General features: G+C 45.5%; 3 protein-coding genes across 9 annotated transcripts; all 3 read left to right on the top strand.

Annotated features, from left to right (window-relative positions):
* The first annotated feature begins 97 nt into the window (after window positions 1-97).
* LOC139568118 (uncharacterized) lies at window positions 98-19,782 on the top strand. Of its 7 annotated transcripts, none has more exons than XM_071389836.1 (10): window positions 98-1,594; window positions 1,678-1,768; window positions 1,865-2,032; window positions 2,127-2,233; window positions 2,343-2,405; window positions 2,514-2,567; window positions 3,094-3,541; window positions 3,628-3,725; window positions 4,308-4,528; window positions 4,661-4,840. In XM_071389836.1, the coding sequence occupies exons 1-6, from the start codon at window positions 1,540-1,542 to the stop codon at window positions 2,549-2,551; spliced, it is 522 nt and encodes a 173-aa protein (XP_071245937.1). In that variant the 5' UTR covers window positions 98-1,539; the 3' UTR covers window positions 2,552-2,567; window positions 3,094-3,541; window positions 3,628-3,725; window positions 4,308-4,528; window positions 4,661-4,840. The 7 variants fall into 7 exon arrangements, with proteins under 7 accessions (XP_071245937.1, XP_071245938.1, XP_071245940.1 ...); XM_071389837.1 differs by having other exon boundaries at window positions 99-1,594; window positions 2,514-2,530; XM_071389839.1 differs by lacking the exon at window positions 2,343-2,405 and having other exon boundaries at window positions 101-1,594.
* On the top strand, window positions 6,103-8,740 carry LOC139568115 (uncharacterized). The gene is made up of 5 exons (XM_071389823.1): window positions 6,103-7,706; window positions 7,812-7,982; window positions 8,069-8,181; window positions 8,283-8,336; window positions 8,429-8,740. The coding sequence occupies exons 1-5, from the start codon at window positions 7,315-7,317 to the stop codon at window positions 8,455-8,457; spliced, it is 759 nt and encodes a 252-aa protein (XP_071245924.1). The 5' UTR covers window positions 6,103-7,314; the 3' UTR covers window positions 8,458-8,740.
* Window positions 8,576-10,926, top strand: LOC139551960 (uncharacterized). Its single transcript, XM_071363292.1, has 5 exons — window positions 8,576-8,582; window positions 8,879-9,000; window positions 9,098-9,552; window positions 9,917-10,241; window positions 10,420-10,926. The coding sequence occupies exons 1-5, from the start codon at window positions 8,576-8,578 to the stop codon at window positions 10,924-10,926; spliced, it is 1,416 nt and encodes a 471-aa protein (XP_071219393.1).
* Window positions 19,783-21,331: the final 1,549 nt, after the last annotated feature.

Below are 21,331 nucleotides of genomic sequence, written 5' to 3'. Positions count from 1 at the left end.
CATGACTACTTAATATGCATTGTTGACACGTCCCCTGTCAACTCCTCCTCTCACCCAGCAAAACCCCCCATTTCCCCCTCCTTCGACAGAGAAGAATGGGCAATATCCTTGGGCAATTTGCAAATTTTTATCTGTTCCAAATGTTCCAAATACCCATATTGTTCCATTAGTCCTCTCCTCCAATCAGATGCTTCAGTTTGTTCCAAATTGGAGAAAGAGAGCAAAAATCCACCAATGAAGAGCCTAGCTTGTTCCAAAAGTTTTTAAGCCAATCATCTTCCTCTGAAATTTTCCTAACATCACTTCATCACAAAATATTTTGCTGTCAGCCATCGATGCTACTCGGTGAGTATCTGAGGTAATTTTGCTTAATTTGCAACGAATTTAACATCGACGACTATAAATGTGATGAAATATGACAATAACACGTCTAGTCAACTGACTTGTTTGACTACAGGGGCTACCCAAATTGTGTAATTTAACAACGTTCGTAGATCGCTAGCTACTGTAGCTTGCTGCTGCACAGGCAAGTTAGCATTGGCTATAAATTATTTTTCTGTCAGCCATGATGCCACTCGGTGAGTATATGAGGTAATTGTGCTTAATTTGCAAGAATGAATACTAAATGTGATGAAATATGACAATAACACCTCTAGCCAACCGACTTGTTTGACTACAGGGGCTACCCAAAATGTGTAATTTAACAACGTTCGTATATCGCTAGCTACTGTAGGTGTACAAAACTCCCAAAGTTTATTTGACCACTGACAATCCTGTAAAACCTTAGCTAACATCTATATCAACTCAAAGTTGGAATTCTATCCTATTTAATTGTCTATTTTCTTTTGTTTTTTGATGGCATGCGTTTGAAGTGTATGTAGTTGAATGAATTGTATGATATGTGACAGCCTGATGGTCATTGGGGGCAAACGTGTCTTTTTATGTAACCTGAATTTAACTGCATAGGAAATAATAATCACCCTACCCATAACCCCCCACTGCTGTCCTCCTCCTAGCAGACATATCAAGCAAACGTAAGTTCCTTTATATGTATCTAATATGGTTATGCTGTGACTTGTCACTGCACTCATCAGTCATGATAATAGTTTTTTTTCTTGCCTCCTAAGATGGAAAATCCAAGGTTCCGTTCCATGCCCTCACAGGAGTTGGTCCTCAAGGCCACACCCCAGGCAGTAAGAGTGGCTGCTGACGGCCCCCCTGCCTCGGGTGCTCAGGGCCCTCCTGTGAGGACTAAGAAGTGGGAGGAAGTGGAGGCAGAGGCTCGAGCCCGCGTCGTCTCCGAGGGAGGTGACCCCGGTGCAGAGATGGTCGTCCTGAGCCGGTGCACGGTTCAGTTCGGCAAGTACCGGGGTCAGACATTCAAGTGGATGATGGAGAACGACGTGGGCTACATGGTGTACGTGGTAACAGTGCATCAGAAGGAGAGGGAGCGAGAGCGCAGCGTTTCCCAGCATCCCCTGATGGGCAAGCAAGGATGCCTTGCCTCGCTACTCGTGCGCCGATCCGGCCTTCGCTGAGATGGTCAGGTTAAACCGGGCGCACGAGGAAGCTAAAGTCCTGTCCTCCCAGCCAGGTGAGTTTGTTTAATTCTCCTCATTGTATGTAAGATGTAACTCTTTTGCTCTGACAGTTAATTGGTTCCCGTGCTGATTTCAGGCCAGGAGGGCAAGGCCCTTGTTGGCATCGGGAAGTACAAGTGGGACACGCTGCAGAACCTGTATGAGGCTACGGGTGCGGACAGGATAAAGTAACGGGCGTACGTCTTTTGTGTTTTCTCTGTTCATCTCAGTGTGTTTTATGCAACATTTTACATCTGAAATGTTCCCTCTGCTGTGTCTCACAGATATGTCAGGAGCTTGAGGACGCAGACACCCCGTTATCCTGGGAGTGCGATGGCCGCCTTGATTGACTACATTCAGCGCAGAGACCTGGAGGGGGTAGCTGCTGTGGCCAGGCCCGCCGCAGCCAGCACCACCCCCGCCAGTAACACCCGGCCCAAGAGTGCGGCTACGTAAGTGTTACATATCATCTTAAAGGAAAATATAATTCTACTTGTTCCACACAGTTGGAAATGATGACATATTTGCTATGTTTTGTTTTCAAAGGTCTCTTGGTCCTGCGATCTCTGCGCTCCTGTCAAGGAGCTCTCTCACCCCAGGTGAACTGCAGGCGAAGATGAAGAAACTCATGGCTTCTCAGCCTGCAGTTCAAGGTGAGTGTCTAGTTACACATGTAAGATAATAAAAACTTTTTGGATAAGCTATGTAGCTCACAATCCTTTCTCTCTCCACGTGATATCGGGGTGTCTTTCCCTCGACCAGCACTGCCACCGACAGATCTATCGGACGCAGAGCTGGTCAAAGCAGCTGCTGACATAGACACACGTATGTTTTTACGTCACTATTAATTGACAAAGGACATTTGATAAGTTTTGATAAGTATTCAGTTAAAGTTTGACATATTAAATTGTGTTAAATTTTCCCTATCATCAGCCCAAGGAAATATATTGGTAAGAGTCATCTGGGTTTAGAGGAGAGTCACTGCATGTATGAACTATTAAATAACGTATCTTGCCACTTAAATAACGTATCTTGCCACTTATCTTGCCACTTTGCATGTAGCTGTCATCCTGCATGTAGCTGTCATCCTGCATGTAGCTGTCACCCTGCGTGTAGCTGTCATCCTGCATGTAGCTGTCATCCTGCATGTAGCTGTCACCCTGCGTGTAGCTGTCATCCTGCATGTAGCTGTCATCCTGCATGTAGCTGTCATCCTGCATGTAGCTGTCATCCTGCATGTAGCTGTCATCCTGTATGTCACTTAATCATGACTTTCTTTTTTCCATTTTAATCACTCATTTCATTTCAGTTTTACACTCAAACTTGACCAACACTCATAAATGTTTTTGTTACATCCTATCACTGATTGATATTCATCTGGGCATGTTGGAATATGCTATTAACTTAATCACTGTTATCTACATTTGTAATATGTCTGTCCATTTCATGCATGCATTTATTTTATTTATTCATTCATTAATTTAACCTATTTATTTCTGTGTCACTGCAAAAGCCGTAGCCCTACAGGTCCCCCCCATTGCTCCCTCGGCCTCTGCTTCCAACTGACCAAGCCCCTGTTCCTGCCCCGGTCCTGGCCCCGGCCCCTGCTCCTGCCCCGCTGGGGCAGAGCGAAGAGGAGGATTTGCCCCGGCAGTCCTTCCTGCCTCCAAGGCCCTCCTCAGAAAGTGCTGAGGTAAATTCATCAACTGTAATTACTCCACATTGTTAAGATATTGTTAAGATATTAAACACGATGCCAAATTGGACACAGTGGGCACACACTGCAAGGCTGGGCTCTACAAGACCATCCGGAGGGTCTTGGACATCGACCTCTTGTATCTCATGGCCACTGAGTGCCTGGAATGCGGTCGGTGTAAGAAGGTCGCGGGGTGGTCACGGGACCTTGTCAGTCAGCTGGACGCTCGGCATCGCTGCCACTTTCCAGCAATATTGACATACAAGTAAGCTCACAAGATTTTGTTAGTTAGTAATAAAGTAAAATGAAAGCGTGTCATTCATATGCTTTATATCTCTCTCTCTCCTCTAGGTCTGGGCCATCCAGTCCCACCGCCCCTGAAGACGGAAGCTCTCCTGAGGCCCCTGATCGACACGGTTCTCCTCACCCTGACCACTCCTCTGATTGAGGTAATTAAAATTTACCTTTTGTGTTGTTAAAAAAATACATGCTATTGCAACCTCTTTGAAATAAGGAATTGAGACAAAGTCAAGACAAGTTTCAGTTGTTTAATACCAAGGATGCCATCAGCTGAGTGCATTCGTTTAGAAAGCTCACAACACGTCTTATACTCTTCCCTTGTAGACGTCACCTCCCTAGTTATACATTTTATGACCCCAATGACTCTCCCCTTCTTTCCCCTGTGGAATGTCCACGGTCCTCTCTTTGTTTAGCTATCCATCTTCTGGGCCTGACCCTGATCTCTGATCCTAGGCAATTTCCTCTTGTCTGATTAGGTCATGGTTTCTAAATTAGCATACACAAAGTTTCATGACCTAAACTCCATTAATACTCACAGTAATCATTCACTAAACAGGATTAAAAAACTACAGTTTAACTTGAAACATGTTACATTTTAACAGATTCCATCTGTTGATTTTCAGTTACACAATATAAAACATCTTCTATTTCCTTTGTAAAAGAATCTTATGTGTTACCCCTAAATGTTTGACATCGTCCTCATCGATTCTTCCATGTCTCTTTATCTTCAGGGGGAGAAGCAAGGCCCTGATGCAATGCCGGGCTACCAGCATGTCCGCAGGCTTGCCAGGGCCTTGGTGGGGGTGAGGAACCGTCAGGGGTAGACGGTCTGGTGGCGCTGTGGCTGGCGCTTGATCTACCCTGCCCGACACCAGGAGAGGATCGTTCAGGGGCGGTTCAAGGCAACGAAGGGGAAGTCGTCCATTGTCCTAGGAAAAGACTCTCTCCAACGGTATGTTGTTAGTGTTCATGTCCTCCACCTTACTATTATATTGCCTGCCTCTACATTAAATGCTTATGAAGGTTAGGTAATGGCTATCATTATTTTTCAATGTTCTCTAATTATTTATCTCCTCTGTTTCAGTTGCCTTCTTGGACTCAACTCGTGCCCTGCAAATTGGCCGGGCACCAGCCTTTGGTGGAGGCCATTTGCAGTCAGCTCTGCCGAATCCATCCCAGCGCCATGTGCCTACTTTATGATACAGAATGCAGGGATGTGTACTGAACCTGTACCCATAATAAAACAAAGTGCTCTATGGTCAAATGCATCTAAAGGCTTTAATGAAGTGGCATCTGCATTCATATAGATGATTTTGCAATAGTCTAGGACCAGTAACAACATAGATTGAATTATCTGCTTTGTATTATTAAGCAAGAGGCCTGACCTATTTCTATAGAAGAAGCCCCTTTTTATATTCAGCATCTTAATTAACTCATCATTATGTTTTTTAAAACGACAACTTAACGTATTTACTGATACACCACCGTACTAGGGACGTACACTTCAATCATTAGAATAATTTTTGTGTACTCTAGAAAACAACATACTTAGTGTTCCATTTATTCAATAATAATTTAAGGTCAAAGGTTTTCTGGAAGATAATGAAAGCATAATGTAGTTCAGATAGAGCATGATCAGCAGGGCGGGCGATAGAGTACTCAACGGTATTGTCTGCATACAGGTGCAGGTAAAACATTATTATTATATATTTCTGACAAAACAATATTATTAATGTATAAAATAGTTGTTTATTAGACATTCTAACATAACACAATATCTAGATACTAAAAAATGTATATGCAACATTTGAACAACAATTTCGACCCCCTCGGGTTATAATGTATATGACATGACGATACATTGGCTGTTTAATATTCCTTTTTTATTTACATGTTTATAATTCGAAAGTATATTTTTAGAGTGGAGGGAAATATTTTTTATGTTAAACTGTAGAGAACAAGAACCTTTGGTGAATCAAAGAGTCACTGATGTTTTATATACAGTACCACACATATCCAGAAGGCTCGTTCTGACAATAAACAAGAAGTTTTAATGTTTCAAACGAGGATGTCAAGACAGGTCTGTACTGTAGTACTATGCTATTACACTGTTATGTACTACTAATGTTCTAGTATCTATAAACTCTATAAACACTGACATTGTATTATGTGAAAGTAGTATAAGTATGTGTAACGAGTTTATAATTTTGTTTAAAAGTTCAGAATATGTCTCTTGGGAATATTGAGATGAGGTACATATATTATGTATTTCAATTTCTTACACATTTTTAATAACACTTGTGAGTTGTAGACATATTTTGATTTAGTTCAGCATTGAGTCTTCACAACCTAATACATATACAACTTTTTTTATTCCCCCCATGCATATATAAACCCAACTCCAGGTTTCATTTGCATTATAATAATAATTTACAAATGAAAAAGTCAATAGTTAATTGCATATTATGTAATTGTAGATTGGAATATTTTTCATTATTTAGCCAATTTTCTCAACTGTGACGCCCTTGCTTTTATGGTTTATAGGTGTCCTCTGCTAGTCCTAAATCCAGACAAAGTCCAAACATATGTGATTGTTATAAAGGGTCTACGTTGAGGGGGAACAAACATATGTGTTCCTGGAAGGGTGCGCTTTCAGGAATGGGGTCACAATAAATATGCTAGAAGCGATAGAAACAAGGATGTATTTCCCAGAAACTAATAGTGTATATCATTGGTAATTCACGGTATCATGGTTCAATGATACGTGGTCCATTCTGCGGACTGAGAATAAAAATACTTTGCAGAACACAAACATTTAGATTGTATACATTGTTGCTTTGGCAATATTGACACAATGTTTTTCATGCCAATAAAGCAGCTTCAATTTGAAAAAAATGTAATTTGAGAAAAGACAGCGAGAAAGGAGAGAGAGAGAAAAGAACGAAAAGAGAGTCTGTGGTTCATGTCCCGCCTCCCCCAAAATCCACGGAGAAGTTCTTTGCAGTTAGTTCTCCATCATTCCGAGTACTTGTGAGAAAGATAGTTGTAAAGGTAACGTTAGCTATATTTCATCGCGGATTTCGGAACACAGTTGTGTATTTAGGTGAATTAAGGTGAGTTTCAGTCGTTGATTTAGTTGTCATCACGTATTTCAGGTACATTTGGATGAATTCATGTGAGTTTCAGTCGTGGTCGTAAAGGAGACGTTAGCTATATTTCATGGCGGATTTCAGAACACAGTTGTGTATTTAGGTGAATTAATGTGAGTTTCAGTCAATTTTCTTGAAAACGAGTCCTGTCGCTAGCTAATAATGTGTAATAAAGGGCGGTAATAATTGATAGTTAGCTGGCTAACTAGTTAACGTTATATATTTATATATTTAGCCAATGTAGTTAACGTGCAGTGTTAACTTAGTGTACTACAACGCACACTTGCCAGCTAGCTAACGTTATATGTAGAATGAAATGGACATTTAACGCTGTATGGGCCAGCTGGCTAACGTTATATGTAGAATGAAATGGACATTTAACGCTGTATGGGCCAGCTGGCTAACGTTATATGTAGAATGAAATGGACATTTAACGCTGTATGGGCCAGCTAGCTAACGTTATATGTAGAATGAAATTGACATTTAACACTGTATGGGCTCTACTGTAAGCAGGGTAGCTATGTGGTCCACTGTGTATTGCTGTCAACAAATAACAACGTGTGTGTATGTGTGTGAATAACCTCTCTTAATGAAAGGAAGAATGGATTATGTTCACACCCCTGCTTTCCGCTTGGAGCCCTCTGGTGCCCTCACCCTGAGGGCATCTGAAGAGGCTGCCAGGGTTGCCAGGACCATCCAGGAGGAGGAGTGTACAGGTGTAGTCCGGGTGCTGAAGCCAAGACAAGTGAAGGCGAAGGCAAAGGCTTGTGTGGTAGCCAGAGGGGGTAACCCGGATGATAGACGACTGGTGGACAGTGAGAGTGCCATCCAGTTCGGCAAATACCGGGGTCAAACCTTCAAGTGGCTGCTAAGCCACGATGTCGGCTATGCCGTCATGGTCTTAGCTTCTCACCAGCAAGAGCGGGAGAATGGGGACACAGACATGTCTTCTGAAATGGCCAACAAGGACCGGTTTGACTGGTACTCTTTTCCTTAACTAGTTGTAATTTCTTATAAAATTACATAAACATGAAATCAGTCAGAATCACAATACAATTCATAACATTTCCCCAACCATCCGGACAGGTATTCTAACCTGTTTCCTGAGGTCCAGAAGGCAGTGGAGGAACGCAGGGTACGAGACGGGACCTTGCCCCCCCAACCTGACCAGGAGGACTCGCGCCTCGTTGGCTTTGGGAACCACAAGTCCCTTACCTACAAAGACCTTTATGAGGCCAAAGACAAGGAACGGAAGAGGTATAGTGACCTTACATTGTAAAAATGTCTTTAAGCCTCTTGTTGGCCTGTTTGGAGACTTGTTTATTTCCTTTATCTCAATACAGCTACATGGCCTGCTTTAGGAAATACCAGGTAAAGCCGGGGACCTCAATGGGCCACTTCAAGGTCTATGTCCAGCGCAGGGACACAGCAACAGCTGTAGAGCCTCCTAATCCATGTAAATATATATTCTCCAGTCATCTAAGTCAATCAAACAGTAAATCAAACAGTGTAGCAATTGACAATATAACTGTCATTATGTTTGTCTGTGTTTCTTAGCTGCCGAGCCATCAGATCAGGAGTTGCTGTCTATCTGCATGGGTTTTGACCAAGGTACTCTATGTTATGGCACTTTATTGTTTCTTTCTGTTGAGAAGAATATACATGAAATGACCTTTCCCCTAATAACTATCTGTTGTTGTTAGCATTAACAGGATACACTTTAAAGTGGTAAGGTAAGTAGTCAAATTGTTAAAACACCTCCTAGCTGGGCTTAGAAATCACTGTAGAATTTCTCATTTTTGCATCCATTTTGCTTGCCATAGAAAAATCCTTCCCCATCTTTTTGTGGAATGAATTGTTTACTGTAGCTTGTCTTGTTACCATTCCAAACTGTATTTCAGTCTGCATCACTTTGCTTGGCCTATTCCTTGCTTGTAGATGTCTACCCACTATACATCTGTCGTTTGTATCTTTTAAATGTAGATTGTGTTTAACCTAGATTCCTAACCTCTACCACTGATCAAAACTAAACCAAAGTGCATTGGCTGTCAACAGGCTGTTAACATGTTTTGAAGCTGAAGCTCTATTCTAATTGAATTATTTCACTTATTTCTCTGAAATATTTTGTGAGACTAACTCCTGTGCTCCTGTAGCAGTGCCCACTGCTCCCACTCCCACCGCGCCCCGTGCTGTGCTAGCTCCTACTGCCCCTCCTCAGCTCCAGTCAGCCTCCCAGCCAACAGCTGGACCACTACAGCCTGCTGCCGACGCTCAGGTAAACGTCTCACCTCAACTATGACTTGGCTATTTAATTTCACTTTTGGTTGTGTGGGGATGGAAAAGAAATGTATTGATTCTCTGCTCTGTTCCAGGTACTTCTCCCTGAGGGATGGAAGCAGACCCTCCCAAAGGAGCAGCAAGAGTGGGTCAGTCGGGCCATTTTCATCAGGAACAAGCAGCTCAAATGTGTCCTGAAAAGCCAGCTTGAGCTGTGGTACTTCCCTCCTCTGCCTCCTAACATCAGCCATCAGCCTCCAGCTTCTCCCTCCGCCTACTTCCTCCGGCCATTCTGCCTCTGGATGCCCTACCGCCTGTGGGCCTTTAAGTTTGTGTGCACCCAGCCACGGTGCAAGCGTCAAAAGCTCACAGGCTGTGGGGTGTACAAGACAGTCCGGAGGGTGCTTGACATGGACGGCTGGTATTATATGGGGACAGAGTACCTGGAGTGCCGCCTCTGTAAGAAGAAGCTAGCAGGATGGTCGCTGGATATCTTGGACCAGCTGGACGCAAGTCATCGCTCCATTTTCCCAGCCATCTTGACTTACAGGTTAGTAATTCACACCTCTGAAAATCAAAGCTCTTGTTCACTTTGAGGAAAAACAGAAAAAAGCACCATAGTGAGAAAAAGAGGCGGTCAGTAGGTTCTTGTCAACACTGAGGTTTTGATTTTTCAAAGCCCCATTGAAATGTTAATTAGCTCTTTGCCCCATTAAAATGTTAATTAGCTCTTTGATCTGAATTTCTGACCTTTGATCTCTTATCAGGAACTGCCCAAACAAAGCAAAGTGTTTCAAAGTCACCCTTTCCCAAGCCCCTCCTTCCCTTATCAAAGTGTTTCTAGATCCCCCCCTCCACACACTACTCACCCTCTTCTCCCCCCCCCCCCCCCCCCAATTGTTTCTGTGTATTAGGCTGTCCTGTGACCTGAAGGTGGTCAGGCTGATGAGAGAGAGGACACTGGGGAACAGTGCGACCAGGCTGTACAACCAGCTGAGGGAGCAGCACAGCCTGACCTGGATGAGTCGGACCCTGTACTACCTGTCCGTCTGTGACCACTTTGTAGTCCCAGGTGCCGCACCACTGAGGGTAACACCTCCTCCTCCCTTTTTGGAGGTGCCCTCAGCCCAGTGGCTGCTGACTGTCCACGGCTACGACGTTCTGTTCCAGCTGGAGGACTTCAAGGCCAGAGTCACCTCCATCTTTGGGTCCATCCTGAAGATGGATTCAACCAAGAAGGTGATTTAAGATGTTTTGACCAGAAATAATACTAGTTAGTGAGACAATCAAATGAATAATAATTTATTATGACTTATTTTATGACTTCATAAATGTATTGTGTAACTTTGTGTCCACTCACTGACATGACTGTGTGTTTGTCTGTCTTGTCTGTCTGTGTTTGTTTGACTCCCCTCAGGTGACCAAGAAACTAGCTGGGGCAGCACACGGGACAGCAGCGTGGGCCACAAATGTGGGCAATGAGTACGGCCAGGTGCTCATGACGGTCCTCACTGACAGCGAAGGAGAGGGCCTGCTCGACATGGCAGCTGGCCTCCAGCAGCGCTACAGTAGAGCTGGAGTGGCACCTCCCAAGCTGCTCTACGTCAACCGGGACTGCTGCGCCCTGATGAGAAAGGGGAAGACGGCAGCCATGTTCAGCCAGTGGGATGAACTCATCGTCCGGCTGGATGTGGGGCACCTCATCCGTCGCTTTGCTCGGGGAGTGACAACAGAGAGCCATCCTCTGTATGCTCTCTTTTTGCAGCGGCTCTCCTCCTGCATGTTGGTGTGGTGTGCAGATGATGTGGAGCGCCTGCTGGAGGCCAAGCGAGGTGAGCTCAAGGGGAGCCACATCACCGGGCTCAGCGACGCACAGGTGTTGAAGAGGATCAACCTCAAATCAAATCAAATCAAATTTTATTAGTCACATACACATGGTTAGCAGATGTTAATGCGAGTGTAGCGAAATGCTTGTGCTTCTAGTTCCGACAATGCAGTAATAACCAACAGTAATCTAACCTAACAATTCCACACTACTACCTTACACACACACACACAAGTGTAAAGGGATAAAGAATATGTACATAAAGATATATGAATGAGTGGTGGTACAGAACGGCATGGCAGATGCAGTAGATGGTATAGAGTACGGTATATACGTATGAGATGAGTACTGTAGGGTATGTAAACATAAAGTGGCATAGTTTAAAGTGGCTAGTGGTACATGTATTGCATAAAGATGGCAAGATGCAGTAGATGATATAGAGTACAGTATATATACATATGAGATGGGTAATGTAGGGTATGTAAACATTGTATTAAGTGGCATTGCTTAAAGTGGCTAGTGGTACATTTTTACATAATTTCCATCAATTCCCATTTTTAAAGTGGCTGGAGTTGAGTCAGTATGTTGGCAGCGGCCGCTAAATGTTAGTGGTGGCTGTTTAACAGTCTGATGGCCTTGAGATAGAAGCTGTTTTTCAGTCTCTCGGTCCCTGCTTTGATGCACCTGTACTGACCTCGCCTTCTGGATGATAGCGGGGTGAACAGGCAGTGGCTTGGGTGGTTGTTGTCCTTGATGATCTTTATGGCCTTCCTGTGACATCGGGTGGTGTAGGTGTCCTGGAGGGCAGGTAGTTTGCCCCTGGTGATGCGTTCTGCAGACCTCACTACCCTCTGGAGAGCCTTACGGTTGTGGGCGGAGCAGTTGCCGTACCAGGCGGTGATACAGCCCGACAGGATGCTCTCGATTGTGCATCTGTAGAAGTTTGTGAGTGCTTTTGGTGACAAGCCGAATTTCTTCAGCCTCCTGAGGTTGAAGAGGCGCTGCTGCGCCTTCTTCACAACGCTGTCTGTGTGGGTGGACCAATTCAGTTTGTCCGTGATGTGTACACCGAGGAACTTAAAACTTTCCACCTTCTCCACTACTGACCCGTCGATGTGGATAGGGGGGTGCTCCCTCTGCTGTTTCCTGAAGTCCACAATCATCTCCTTTGTTTTGTTGACGTTGAGTATGAGGTTATTTTCCTGACACCACACTCCGAGGGCCCTCACCTCCTCCCTGTAGGCCGTCTCGTCGTTGTTGGTGATCAAGCCTACCACTGTAGTGTCATCCGCAAACTTGATGATTGAGTTGGAGGCGTGCATGGCCACGCAGTCGTGGGTGAACAGGGAGTACAGGAGAGGGCTCAGAACGCACCCTTGTGGGGCCCCAGTGTTGAGGATCAGCGGGGTGGAGATGTTGTTACCTACCCTCACCACCTGGGGGCGGCCCGTCAGGAAGTCCAGGACCCAGTTGCACAGGGCGGGGTCGAGACCCAGGGTCTCGAGCTTGATGACGAGTTTGGAGGGTACTATGGTGTTAAATGCTGAGCTGTAATCGATGAACAGCATTCTCACATGGGTATTCCTCTTGTCCAGATGGGTTAGGGCAGTGTGCAGTGTGGTTGCGATTGCGTCGTCTGTGGACCTATTGGGTCGGTAAGCAAATTGGAGTGGGTCTAGGGTGTCCGGTAGGGTGGAGGTGATATGGTCCTTGACTAGTCTCTCAAAGCACTTCATGATGACGGAAGTGAGTGCTACGGGGCGGTAGTCGTTTAGCTCAGTTACCTTAGCTTTCTTGGGAACAGGAACAATGGTGGCCCTCTTGAAGCATGTGGGAACAGCAGACTGGGATAAGGATTGATTGAATATGTCCGTAAACACACCAGCCAGCTGGTCTGCGCATGCTCTGAGGACGCGGCTGGGAATGCCGTCTGGGCCTGCAGCCTTGCGAGGGTTAACACGTTTAAATGTTTTACTCACCTCGGCTGCAGTGAAGGAGAGCCCGCAGGTTTTGGTAGGGGGCCGTGTCAGTGGCACTGTATTGTCCTCAAAGCGGGCAAAAAAGTTGTTTAGCCTGTCTGGGAGCAAGACATCCTGGTCCTCGACGGGGCTGGTTTTCTTTTTGTAATCCGTGATTGACTGTAGACCCTGCCACATACCTCTTGTGTCTGAGCTGTTGAATTTCGACTCGATTTTGTCTCTGTACTGAGACTTAGCCTGTTTGATTGCCTTGCGGAGAGAATAGCTACACTGTTTGTATTCGGTCATGCTTCCGGTCACCTTGCCCTGGTTAAAAGCAGTGGTTCGCGCTTTCAGTTTCACGCGAATGCTGCCGTCAATCCACGGTTTCTGGTTTGGGAATGTTTTTATCGTTGCTGTGGGTACGACATCGTCAATGCACTTCCTAATGAACTCGCTCACCGAATCAGCATATTCGTCAATATTGTTGTTGGACGCGATGCGGAACATATTCCAATCCGCGTGATCGAAGCAGTCTTGAAGCGTGGATTCAGATTGGTCGGACCAGCGTTGAACAGACCTGAGCGCGGGAGCTTGTTGTTTGAGTTTTTGTTTGTAGGCTGGAATCAACAAAATGGAGTCGTGGTCAGCTTTTCCGAAAGGGGGGCGGGGGAGGGCCTTATAAGCGTCGCGGAAATTAGTATAACAATGGTCTAGTGTTTTTCCAGCCCTGGTAGCACAATCGATATGCTGATAGAATTTAGGGAGTTTTGTTTTTAGATTAGCCTTGTTAAAATCCCCAGCTACGATGAATGCAGCCTCAGGGTGTGTGGTTTCCAGTTTACAAAGAGTCAGATAAAGTTCGTTCAGGGCCATCGATGTGTCTGCTTGGGGGGGAATGTATACGGCTGTGATTATGATTGACGAGAATTCCCTTGGTAGATAATGCGGTCGACATTTGATTGTGAGGAGTTCTAGATCAGGTGAACAGAACGACTTGAGTTCTTGTGTGTTGTTATGATGATCACACCACTTCTCGTTAATCATAAGGCATACCCCCCCACCCCTCTTCTTACCGGAAAGATGTTTGTTTCTGTCGGCGCGATGCATGAAGAAACCAGCTGGCTGCACCGACTCCGTTAGCGTCCCTTGAGTTAGCCATGTTTCCGTGAAGCAGAGCACGTTGCAATCCCTGATGTCTCTCTGGAATGCTACCCGTGCTCGGATTTCATCAACCTTATTGTCAAGAGACTGGACATTGGCGAGTAGTATGCTAGGGAGTGGAGCGCGATGTGCCCGTCTCCGAAGCCTGACCACGAGACCGCCACGTTTTCCCCTTTTTCGGCGTCGCACATGGTCGCCGGCTGGGATCAGATCCATTGTATTGTGTGGAAGGCAAAACACTGGATCCGTTTCGGGAAAGTCATATTCCTGGTAGGAACGATGATGAGTTGACGTTAATCGTATATTCAGTAGTTCCTCCAGACTGTATGTAATGAAACCTAAGATTACCCGGGGTACCGATGTAAGAAATAACACGTAAAAAAACAAAATACTGCATATTTTCCAACCTGAAGGAGATGGCTCGGCACTGTCGTCGCCGCACGCGCGGGGCGGAGGAGACCGAGCGTCTCATCGGGGAGCTCCTGGAGTCCTTCATTGATGCCACAGACACCCTGGGCGTCCGGCTCCTGGACCGTGACCGAATGCAGGCCATCTGGCAGACCCAGAGACGACACCTGGTCTGTATTCAGGACCCCCCTGGTGTCAGCATCTACACCAACAAGGGCAAGGACGTGACCAAGGGAGGGGTCATCCTGCCTGTGTTGCGTTGCGCCCGTGAGTCCACCTCCCTGGAGTCTTTCCACCTCCACCTCAACCGCTTCATTCCTGGTATGTTAAATGTAAAACTGGATCATGTTGTTACGTCATGTTGTGTGTTAACAACTGTGTGCATGTGAGGAGTTCTTATTTCTTGTTGTTGTTGTTGTCGTCATTTATAGGAACAAGTGCGTCTGCCGAGCACTTTCAGGCCTACCTCCTTGAAGGGTTGGTTCGGTGGAATGAGGACCGTGCCGAAGCTGCAGCGGAGGGGGGGGGGGCAGAAGCAGACCCTGCACTGCTATGATGGTGTAGCCCAGCACGCCATCAATGAGCTGAGCCAGAAGCTCCTGGGCCGCAGCCTTGTGAAGGATCACACAAGGCCTGCAAAGTACACTGGTATGTATTTCTAAATTATACAATTATACACACACACTAAAACATGTGCAGTTCTGTTTATGTACAACTCTCTTTTTTTGTTGTCTCTTTGTTGAAGGGGAACTCATTGGGGTCGAGTATCTCTTCTCCCAGACCCATGGTGACCAGAGGTTGGAGTCCAACCTCGGTAAGGACCCGGATGTCCCAGACGGGACACCTGATCTATTTGAGGGAGGAGAGGGAGAGGAGGATGACCTGAGAGAGCTTGAGGAGGAGGATGACCCCACCATGTCCTTGCCCGACCTCGATGACCATCTCCCACCAGTCCCTCCACTCAGGAAGGCCGCTCCACCGCCCACTCAACCCAACCCATCCCAGGTACCTGTCGTCACACCCCCTGAGTGGCTGGCACTCATGAGGGCCCAGCATGGTGCTAGCAAAGGCCAGTAAACTCTGACTGACTGACTGATTGTTGTGTCAATTGTAAAGTAGTTTTTGTACATATGTTCTTTGTTGTTTATTTATTTTTTAAGACATTCATTGTTAATCTCTTGTACATTTAGCTCATTTCAAATCATCTTAACTTGTACAGTAGGTGTAGGGGACATTATGCTGGGTTGTTTCACATGTGACATTCCCTGTGAAATAAATAATAATTGAATGCAAGCACTTTTTCTCCTTTGAAATTCATTTAGATTTATTGTCATACACTCTTTAAAGTTCAACAAATAAAAAGACAAGTAAATCTGTCATCATTTTCTTAGTCAATAAACACACTGTTTACAGAGTTGTAACACAAAAAAACAATAATACAGTCAAGTTCTACTCAGAGATTTGAGATGACCAGCAGATACTACAGGTGACAGCAGGGAGTCAAACCCCCCCAGTGACGCCCACTTATCTCTGATTGATTGCTGCACACCTTCTCTCCCCCTTTCGCTCTCTCCCTCTTTTTCTCTTTCGCCCTCCCCCTTTTTCTTTCTCTCGTTTTTTCTCTACCGCCCCCTTTTCTGTCATTTTTTTCTCTCTCCCTCCCCTTTTTGTCTCCCTCCCCTTTTTGTCTCCCTCCCCTCTTTTACTCTTGTTCTTGTAAGAGAAAGAGGTTGCAACTTTCTGAGGCCTCTGCCTCTGCATCAGAGAGTAGCAAAGTATGCTGGGGTATATCGCTTCAGCAATACGAATCAAATTAACGCTTGTTTCCCGGTGTAGTCCACCCAAATAACATCTTGTTTTCCTGTGTAGTCCACCCAAATTACAGCTTGTTTTCCTGTGTAGTCCACCCAAATTACAGCTTGTTTTCCTGTGTAGTCCACCCAAATTACAACTTATGTGCATCCAAAATGGCACCCTATTCTCTATTTAGTGTACTCGTTTTGCCCATAGGGTCCAAAGTAGAGCACTATATAAGGAATAGGGTGTGATTTGGTATACATCCTTGACTGACTCATCTTGGGGATACCTAGAAAGTAGGCTACTATGGGGTCTGGTCAAAAGTAGTGTCGGGAATGGGGTGCCATATGGGATGCAAACTTATAAAGTATGGTTGACCCTGGACCCCATGTACCCTCCTCTCTTCTAGGGCCCTATGTTGTCTTCTTAGGAGTCCTGAGGTTCCGTCAAATCTCATTCCACCCTAGTCCCTATCAATACACAGCGATGATCCGTCTCGTCGAGGGGCAGCCGATGCTCCGTCTCCTCGAGGGTTAGCCGATGTTCCAACTCGTGAACTATGGTGTGTTATTTTGTGTGTATAGATTGCTGACATTTATTTAATGTTTATTGGATTTACATTGCAATAATTATCTTCCATTGTATCCTGTTTCCCTATGTATACTCTGGTTCATCATTAAAACTCCTAGACTGGGCTTCTGTGTCTGTCATCACTGTTTAGATCTGGTGCTCAAAGCACATGGCTACTTAATATGCATTGTTGACAGGTCCCTGCCAACTCCTCCTCTCACCCAGCAAAACCCCCCATTTCCCCCTCCTCCTTCGACAGAGAAGAATGGGCAATATCCTTGGGCAATTTGCAAATTTTTATCTGTTCCAAATGTTCCAAATACCCATATTGTTCCATTAGTCCTCTCCTCCAATCAGATGCTTCAGTTTGTTCCAAATCGGAGAAAGAAAGCAAAAATCCACCAATGAAGAGCCTAGCTTGTTCCAAAAGTTAAGCCAATCATCTTCCTCTGAAATTTTCCTAACGTCACTTCATCACAAAATATTTTGCTGTCATCCATCGATGCTACTCGGTGAGTATCTGAGGTAATTTTGCTTAATTTGCAACGAATTTAACATCGACGACTATAAATGTGATGAAATATGACAATAACACGTCTAGTCAACTGACTTGTTTGACTACAGGGGCTACCCAAATTGTGTAATTTAACAACGTTCGTAGATCGCTAGCTACTGTAGCTTACTGCTGCACAGGCAAGTTAGCATTGGCTATAAATAATTTTTCTGTCAGCCATGATGCCACTCGGTGAGTATATGAGGTAATTGTGCTTAATTTGCAAGAATGAATACTAAATGTGATGAAATATGACAATAACACCTCTAGCCAACCGACTTGTTTGACTACAGGGGCTACCCAAAATGTGTAATTTAACAACGTTCGTCTATCGCTAGCTACTGTAGGTGTACAAAACTCACAAAGTTTATTTGACCACTGACAATCCTGTAAAACCTTAGCTAACTTCTATATCAACTCAAAGTTGGAATTCTATACTATTTAATTGTCAATTTTCTTTTGTTTTTTGATGGCATGCGTTTGAAGTGTATGTAGTTGAATGAATTGTATGATATGGGACAGCCTGATGGTCATTGGGGGCAAACGTGTCTTTCTATGTAAACTGAATTTAACTGCATAGGAAATAATAATCACCCTACCCATAACCCCCCACTGCTGTCCTCCTCCTAGCAGACATATCAAGCAAACGTAAGTTCCTTTATATGTATCTAATACGGTTATGCTGTGACTTGTCACTGCACTCATCAGTCATGATAATAGTTTTTTTTCTTGCCTCCTAAGATGGAAAATCCAAGGTTCCGTTCCACGCCCTCACAGGAGTTGGTCGTCAAGGCCACACCCCAGGCAGTAAGAGTGGCTGCTGACGGCCCCCCTGCCTCGGGTGCTCCGGGCCCTCCTGTGAGGACTAAGAAGTGGGAGGAAGTGGAGGCAGAGGCTCGAGCCCGCGTCGTCTCCGAGGGAGGTGACCCCGGTGCAGAGATGGTCGTCCTGAGCCGGTGCACGGTTCAGTTCGGCAAGTACCGGGGTCAGACATTCAAGTGGATGATGGAGAACGACGTGGGCTACATGGTGTATGTGGTAACAGTGCATCAGAAGGAGAGGGAGTGAGAGCGCAGCGTTTCCCAGCATCCCCTGATGGGCCAACAAGGACGCCTTGACTCGCTACTCGTGCGCCTATCCGGCCTTCGCTGAGATGGTCAGGTTCAACCGGGCGCACGAGGAAGCTAAAGTCCTGTCCTCCCAGCCAGGTGAGTTTGTTTAATTCTCCTCATTGTATGTAAGATGTAACTCTTTTACTCTGACAGTTAATTGGTTCCCGTGCTGATTTCAGGCCAGGAGGGCAAGGCCCTTGTTGGCATCGGGAAGTACAAGTGGGACACGCTGCAGGACCTGTATGAGGCTCCGGGTGCGGACAGGATAAAGTAATGGGCGTACGTCTTTTGTGTTTTCTATGTTAATCTCAGTGTGTTTTATGCAACATTTTACATCTGAAATGTTCCCTCTGCTGTGTCTCACAGATATGTCAGGAGCTTGAGGACGCAGACACCTCGTTATCCTGGGCGTGCGATGGCCGCCTTGATTGACTACATTCAGCGCAGAGACCAGGAGGGGGTAGCTGCTGTGGCCCGGCCCGCCTCAGCCAGCACCACCCCCGCCAGTAACACCCGGCCCAAGAGTGCGGCTATGTAAGTATTACATATCATCTTAAAGGAAAATATAATTCTACTTGTTCCACACAGTTGGAAATGATGACATATTTGCTATGTTTTGTTTTCAAAGGCCTCTTGGTCCTGCGATCTCTGCGTTCCTGTCAAGGCGCTCTCTCACCCAGGTGAACTGCAGTCGAAGATGAAGAAGCTCATTGCTTCTCAGCCTGCAGTTCAAGGTCAGTGTGTAGTTACACATGTAAGATAATATGAACTTTTTGGATAAGCTGTGTAGCTCACAATCCTTTCTCTCTCCACGTGATATAGGGGTGTCTTTCCCTCGACCAGCACTGCCACCAACAGATCTATCGGACGCAGAGCTGGTCAAAGCAGCTGCTGACATAGACACACGTATGTTTTTACGTCACTATTAATTGACAAAGGACATTTGCATGTAGCAGTCATCCTGCATGTAGCTGTCATCCTGCGTGTAGCTGTCATCCTGCATGTAGCTGTCATCCTGCATGTAGCTGTCATCCTGCGTGTAGCTGTCATCCTGCATGTAGCTGTCATCCTGCATGTAGCTGTCATCCTGCATGTAGCTGTCATCCTGCATGTAGCTGTCATCCTGCATGTAGCTGTCATCCTGCGTGTAGCTGTCATCCTGCGTGTAGCTGTCATCCTGCATGTAGCTGTCATCCTGCATGTAGCTGTCATCCTGTATGTCACTTAATCATGACTTTCTCTTTTCCATTTTAATCACTAATTTCATTTCAGTTTTACACTCAAACTTGACCAACACTCATAAATGTTTTTGTTACATCCTATCACTGATTGATATTCATCTGGGCATGTTGGAATGTGCTATTAACTTAATCACTGTTATCTACATTTGTAATATGTAGGAGAGGGAGCGAGAGCGCAGCGTTTCCCAGCATCCCCTGATGGGCAAACAAGGATGCCTTGCCTCGCTACTCGTGCGCCGATCCAGCCTTCGCTGAGATGGTCAGGTTAAACCGGCATGCATTTATTTTATTTATTCATTCATTAATTTAACCTATTTATTTCTGTGTCACTGCAAAAGCCGTAGCCCTACAGGACCCCCCCATTGCTCCCTCAGCCTCTGCTTCCAACTGACCAAGCCCCTGTTCCTGCCCCGGTCCTGGCCCCGGCCCCTGCTCCTGCCCCACAGGGGCAGAGCGAAGAGGAGGATTTGCCCCGGCAGTCCTTCCTGCCTCCAAGGCCCTCCTCAGAAAGTGCTGAGGTAAATTCATCAACTGTAATTACTCCACATTGTTAAGATATTGTTAAGATATTAAACACGATGCCAAATTGGACACAGTGGGCACACACTGCAAGGCTGGGCTCTACAAGACCATCCGGAGGGTCTTGGACATCGACCTCTTGTGGCCACTGAGTGCCTGGAATGCGGTCGGTGTAAGAAGAAGGTCACGGGACCTTGTCAGTCAGCTGGACGCTCGGCATCGCTGCCACTTTCCAGCAATATTGACATACAAGTAAGCTCACAAGATTTTGTTAGTTAGTAATAAAGTAAAATGAAAGCGTGTCATTCATATGCTTTATATCTCTCTCTCTCCTCCAGGTCTGGGCCATCCAGTCCCACCGCCCCTGAAGACGGAAGCTCTCCTGAGGCCCCTGATCGACACGGTTCTCCTCACCCTGACCACTCCTCTGATTGAGGTAATTATAATTGACCTTATGTGTTGTTAAAAAAATACATGCTATTGCAACCTCTTTGAAATAAGGAATTGAGACAAACTCAAGACACAATTTTCGGGTGTCTAATACCAAGGATGCCATCAGCTGAGTGCATTCGTTTAGAAAGCTCACAACACGTCTTATACTCTTCCCTTGTAGACGTCACCTCCCTAGTTATACATTTTATGACCCCAATGACTCTCCCCTTCTTTCCCCTGTGGAATGTCCACGGTCCTCTCTTTGTTTAGCTATCCATCTTCTGGGCCTGACCCTGATCTCTGATCCTAGGCAATTTCCTCTTATCTGATTAGGTCATGGTTTCTAAATTAGCATACACAAAGTTTCATGACCTAAACTCCATTAATACTCACAGTAATCATTAACTAAAAATTATTTTTTTTAATTACAGTTTAACTTGAAACATGTTGCATTTTAACCAATTCCATCTGTTGATTTTTAGTTACACAATATAAAACATCTATTTCCTTTGTAGAAGAATCTTATGTGTTACCCCTAAATGTTTGACATCGTCCTCATCGATTCTTCCATGTGTCTTTATCTTCAGGGGGAGACGCAAGGCCCTGATGCAATGCCGGGCTACCAGCATGTCCGCAGGCTTGCCAGGGCCTTGGTGGGGGTGAGGAACCGTCAGGGGCTGTCGGACCGCAGGGTAGACGGTCTGTTGGCGCTGTGGCTGGCGCTTGATCTACCCTGCCCGACACCAGGAG

The sequence above is a fragment of the Salvelinus alpinus genome, chromosome 2 (genome assembly GCF_045679555.1).
Source record: "Salvelinus alpinus chromosome 2, SLU_Salpinus.1, whole genome shotgun sequence".
Classification (NCBI taxonomy): domain Eukaryota; kingdom Metazoa; phylum Chordata; class Actinopteri; order Salmoniformes; family Salmonidae; genus Salvelinus; species Salvelinus alpinus.
Note: the sequence above shows the minus strand (reverse complement) of the source record. Positions and strands in the feature narration are given on the sequence as shown.

Excerpts from the sequence above, each read along its gene's own strand:
- LOC139568118 (XM_071389835.1), top strand. The coding sequence starts at position 1,540 with ATGGTCAGGTTAAACCGGGCGCACGAGGAAGCTAAAGTCCTGTCCTCC. Across the intron at positions 1,595-1,677 it reads AGTCCTGTCCTCCCAGCCAG|GCCAGGAGGGCAAGGCCCTT; the intron begins GTGAGTTTGTTT and ends TGCTGATTTCAG. Across the intron at positions 2,234-19,211 it reads TTCTCAGCCTGCAGTTCAAG|GGGTGTCTTTCCCTCGACCA; the intron begins GTGAGTGTCTAG and ends CACGTGATATAG.
- LOC139568115 (XM_071389823.1), top strand. The coding sequence starts at position 7,315 with ATGAAAGGAAGAATGGATTATGTTCACACCCCTGCTTTCCGCTTGGAG. Across the intron at positions 7,983-8,068 it reads AAAGACAAGGAACGGAAGAG|CTACATGGCCTGCTTTAGGA; the intron begins GTATAGTGACCT and ends ATCTCAATACAG. Across the intron at positions 8,337-8,428 it reads CTGCATGGGTTTTGACCAAG|CATTAACAGGATACACTTTA; the intron begins GTACTCTATGTT and ends TGTTGTTGTTAG.
- LOC139551960 (XM_071363292.1), top strand. Across the intron at positions 9,553-9,916 it reads CCAGCCATCTTGACTTACAG|GCTGTCCTGTGACCTGAAGG; the intron begins GTTAGTAATTCA and ends TCTGTGTATTAG. Across the intron at positions 10,242-10,419 it reads AGATGGATTCAACCAAGAAG|GTGACCAAGAAACTAGCTGG; the intron begins GTGATTTAAGAT and ends GACTCCCCTCAG.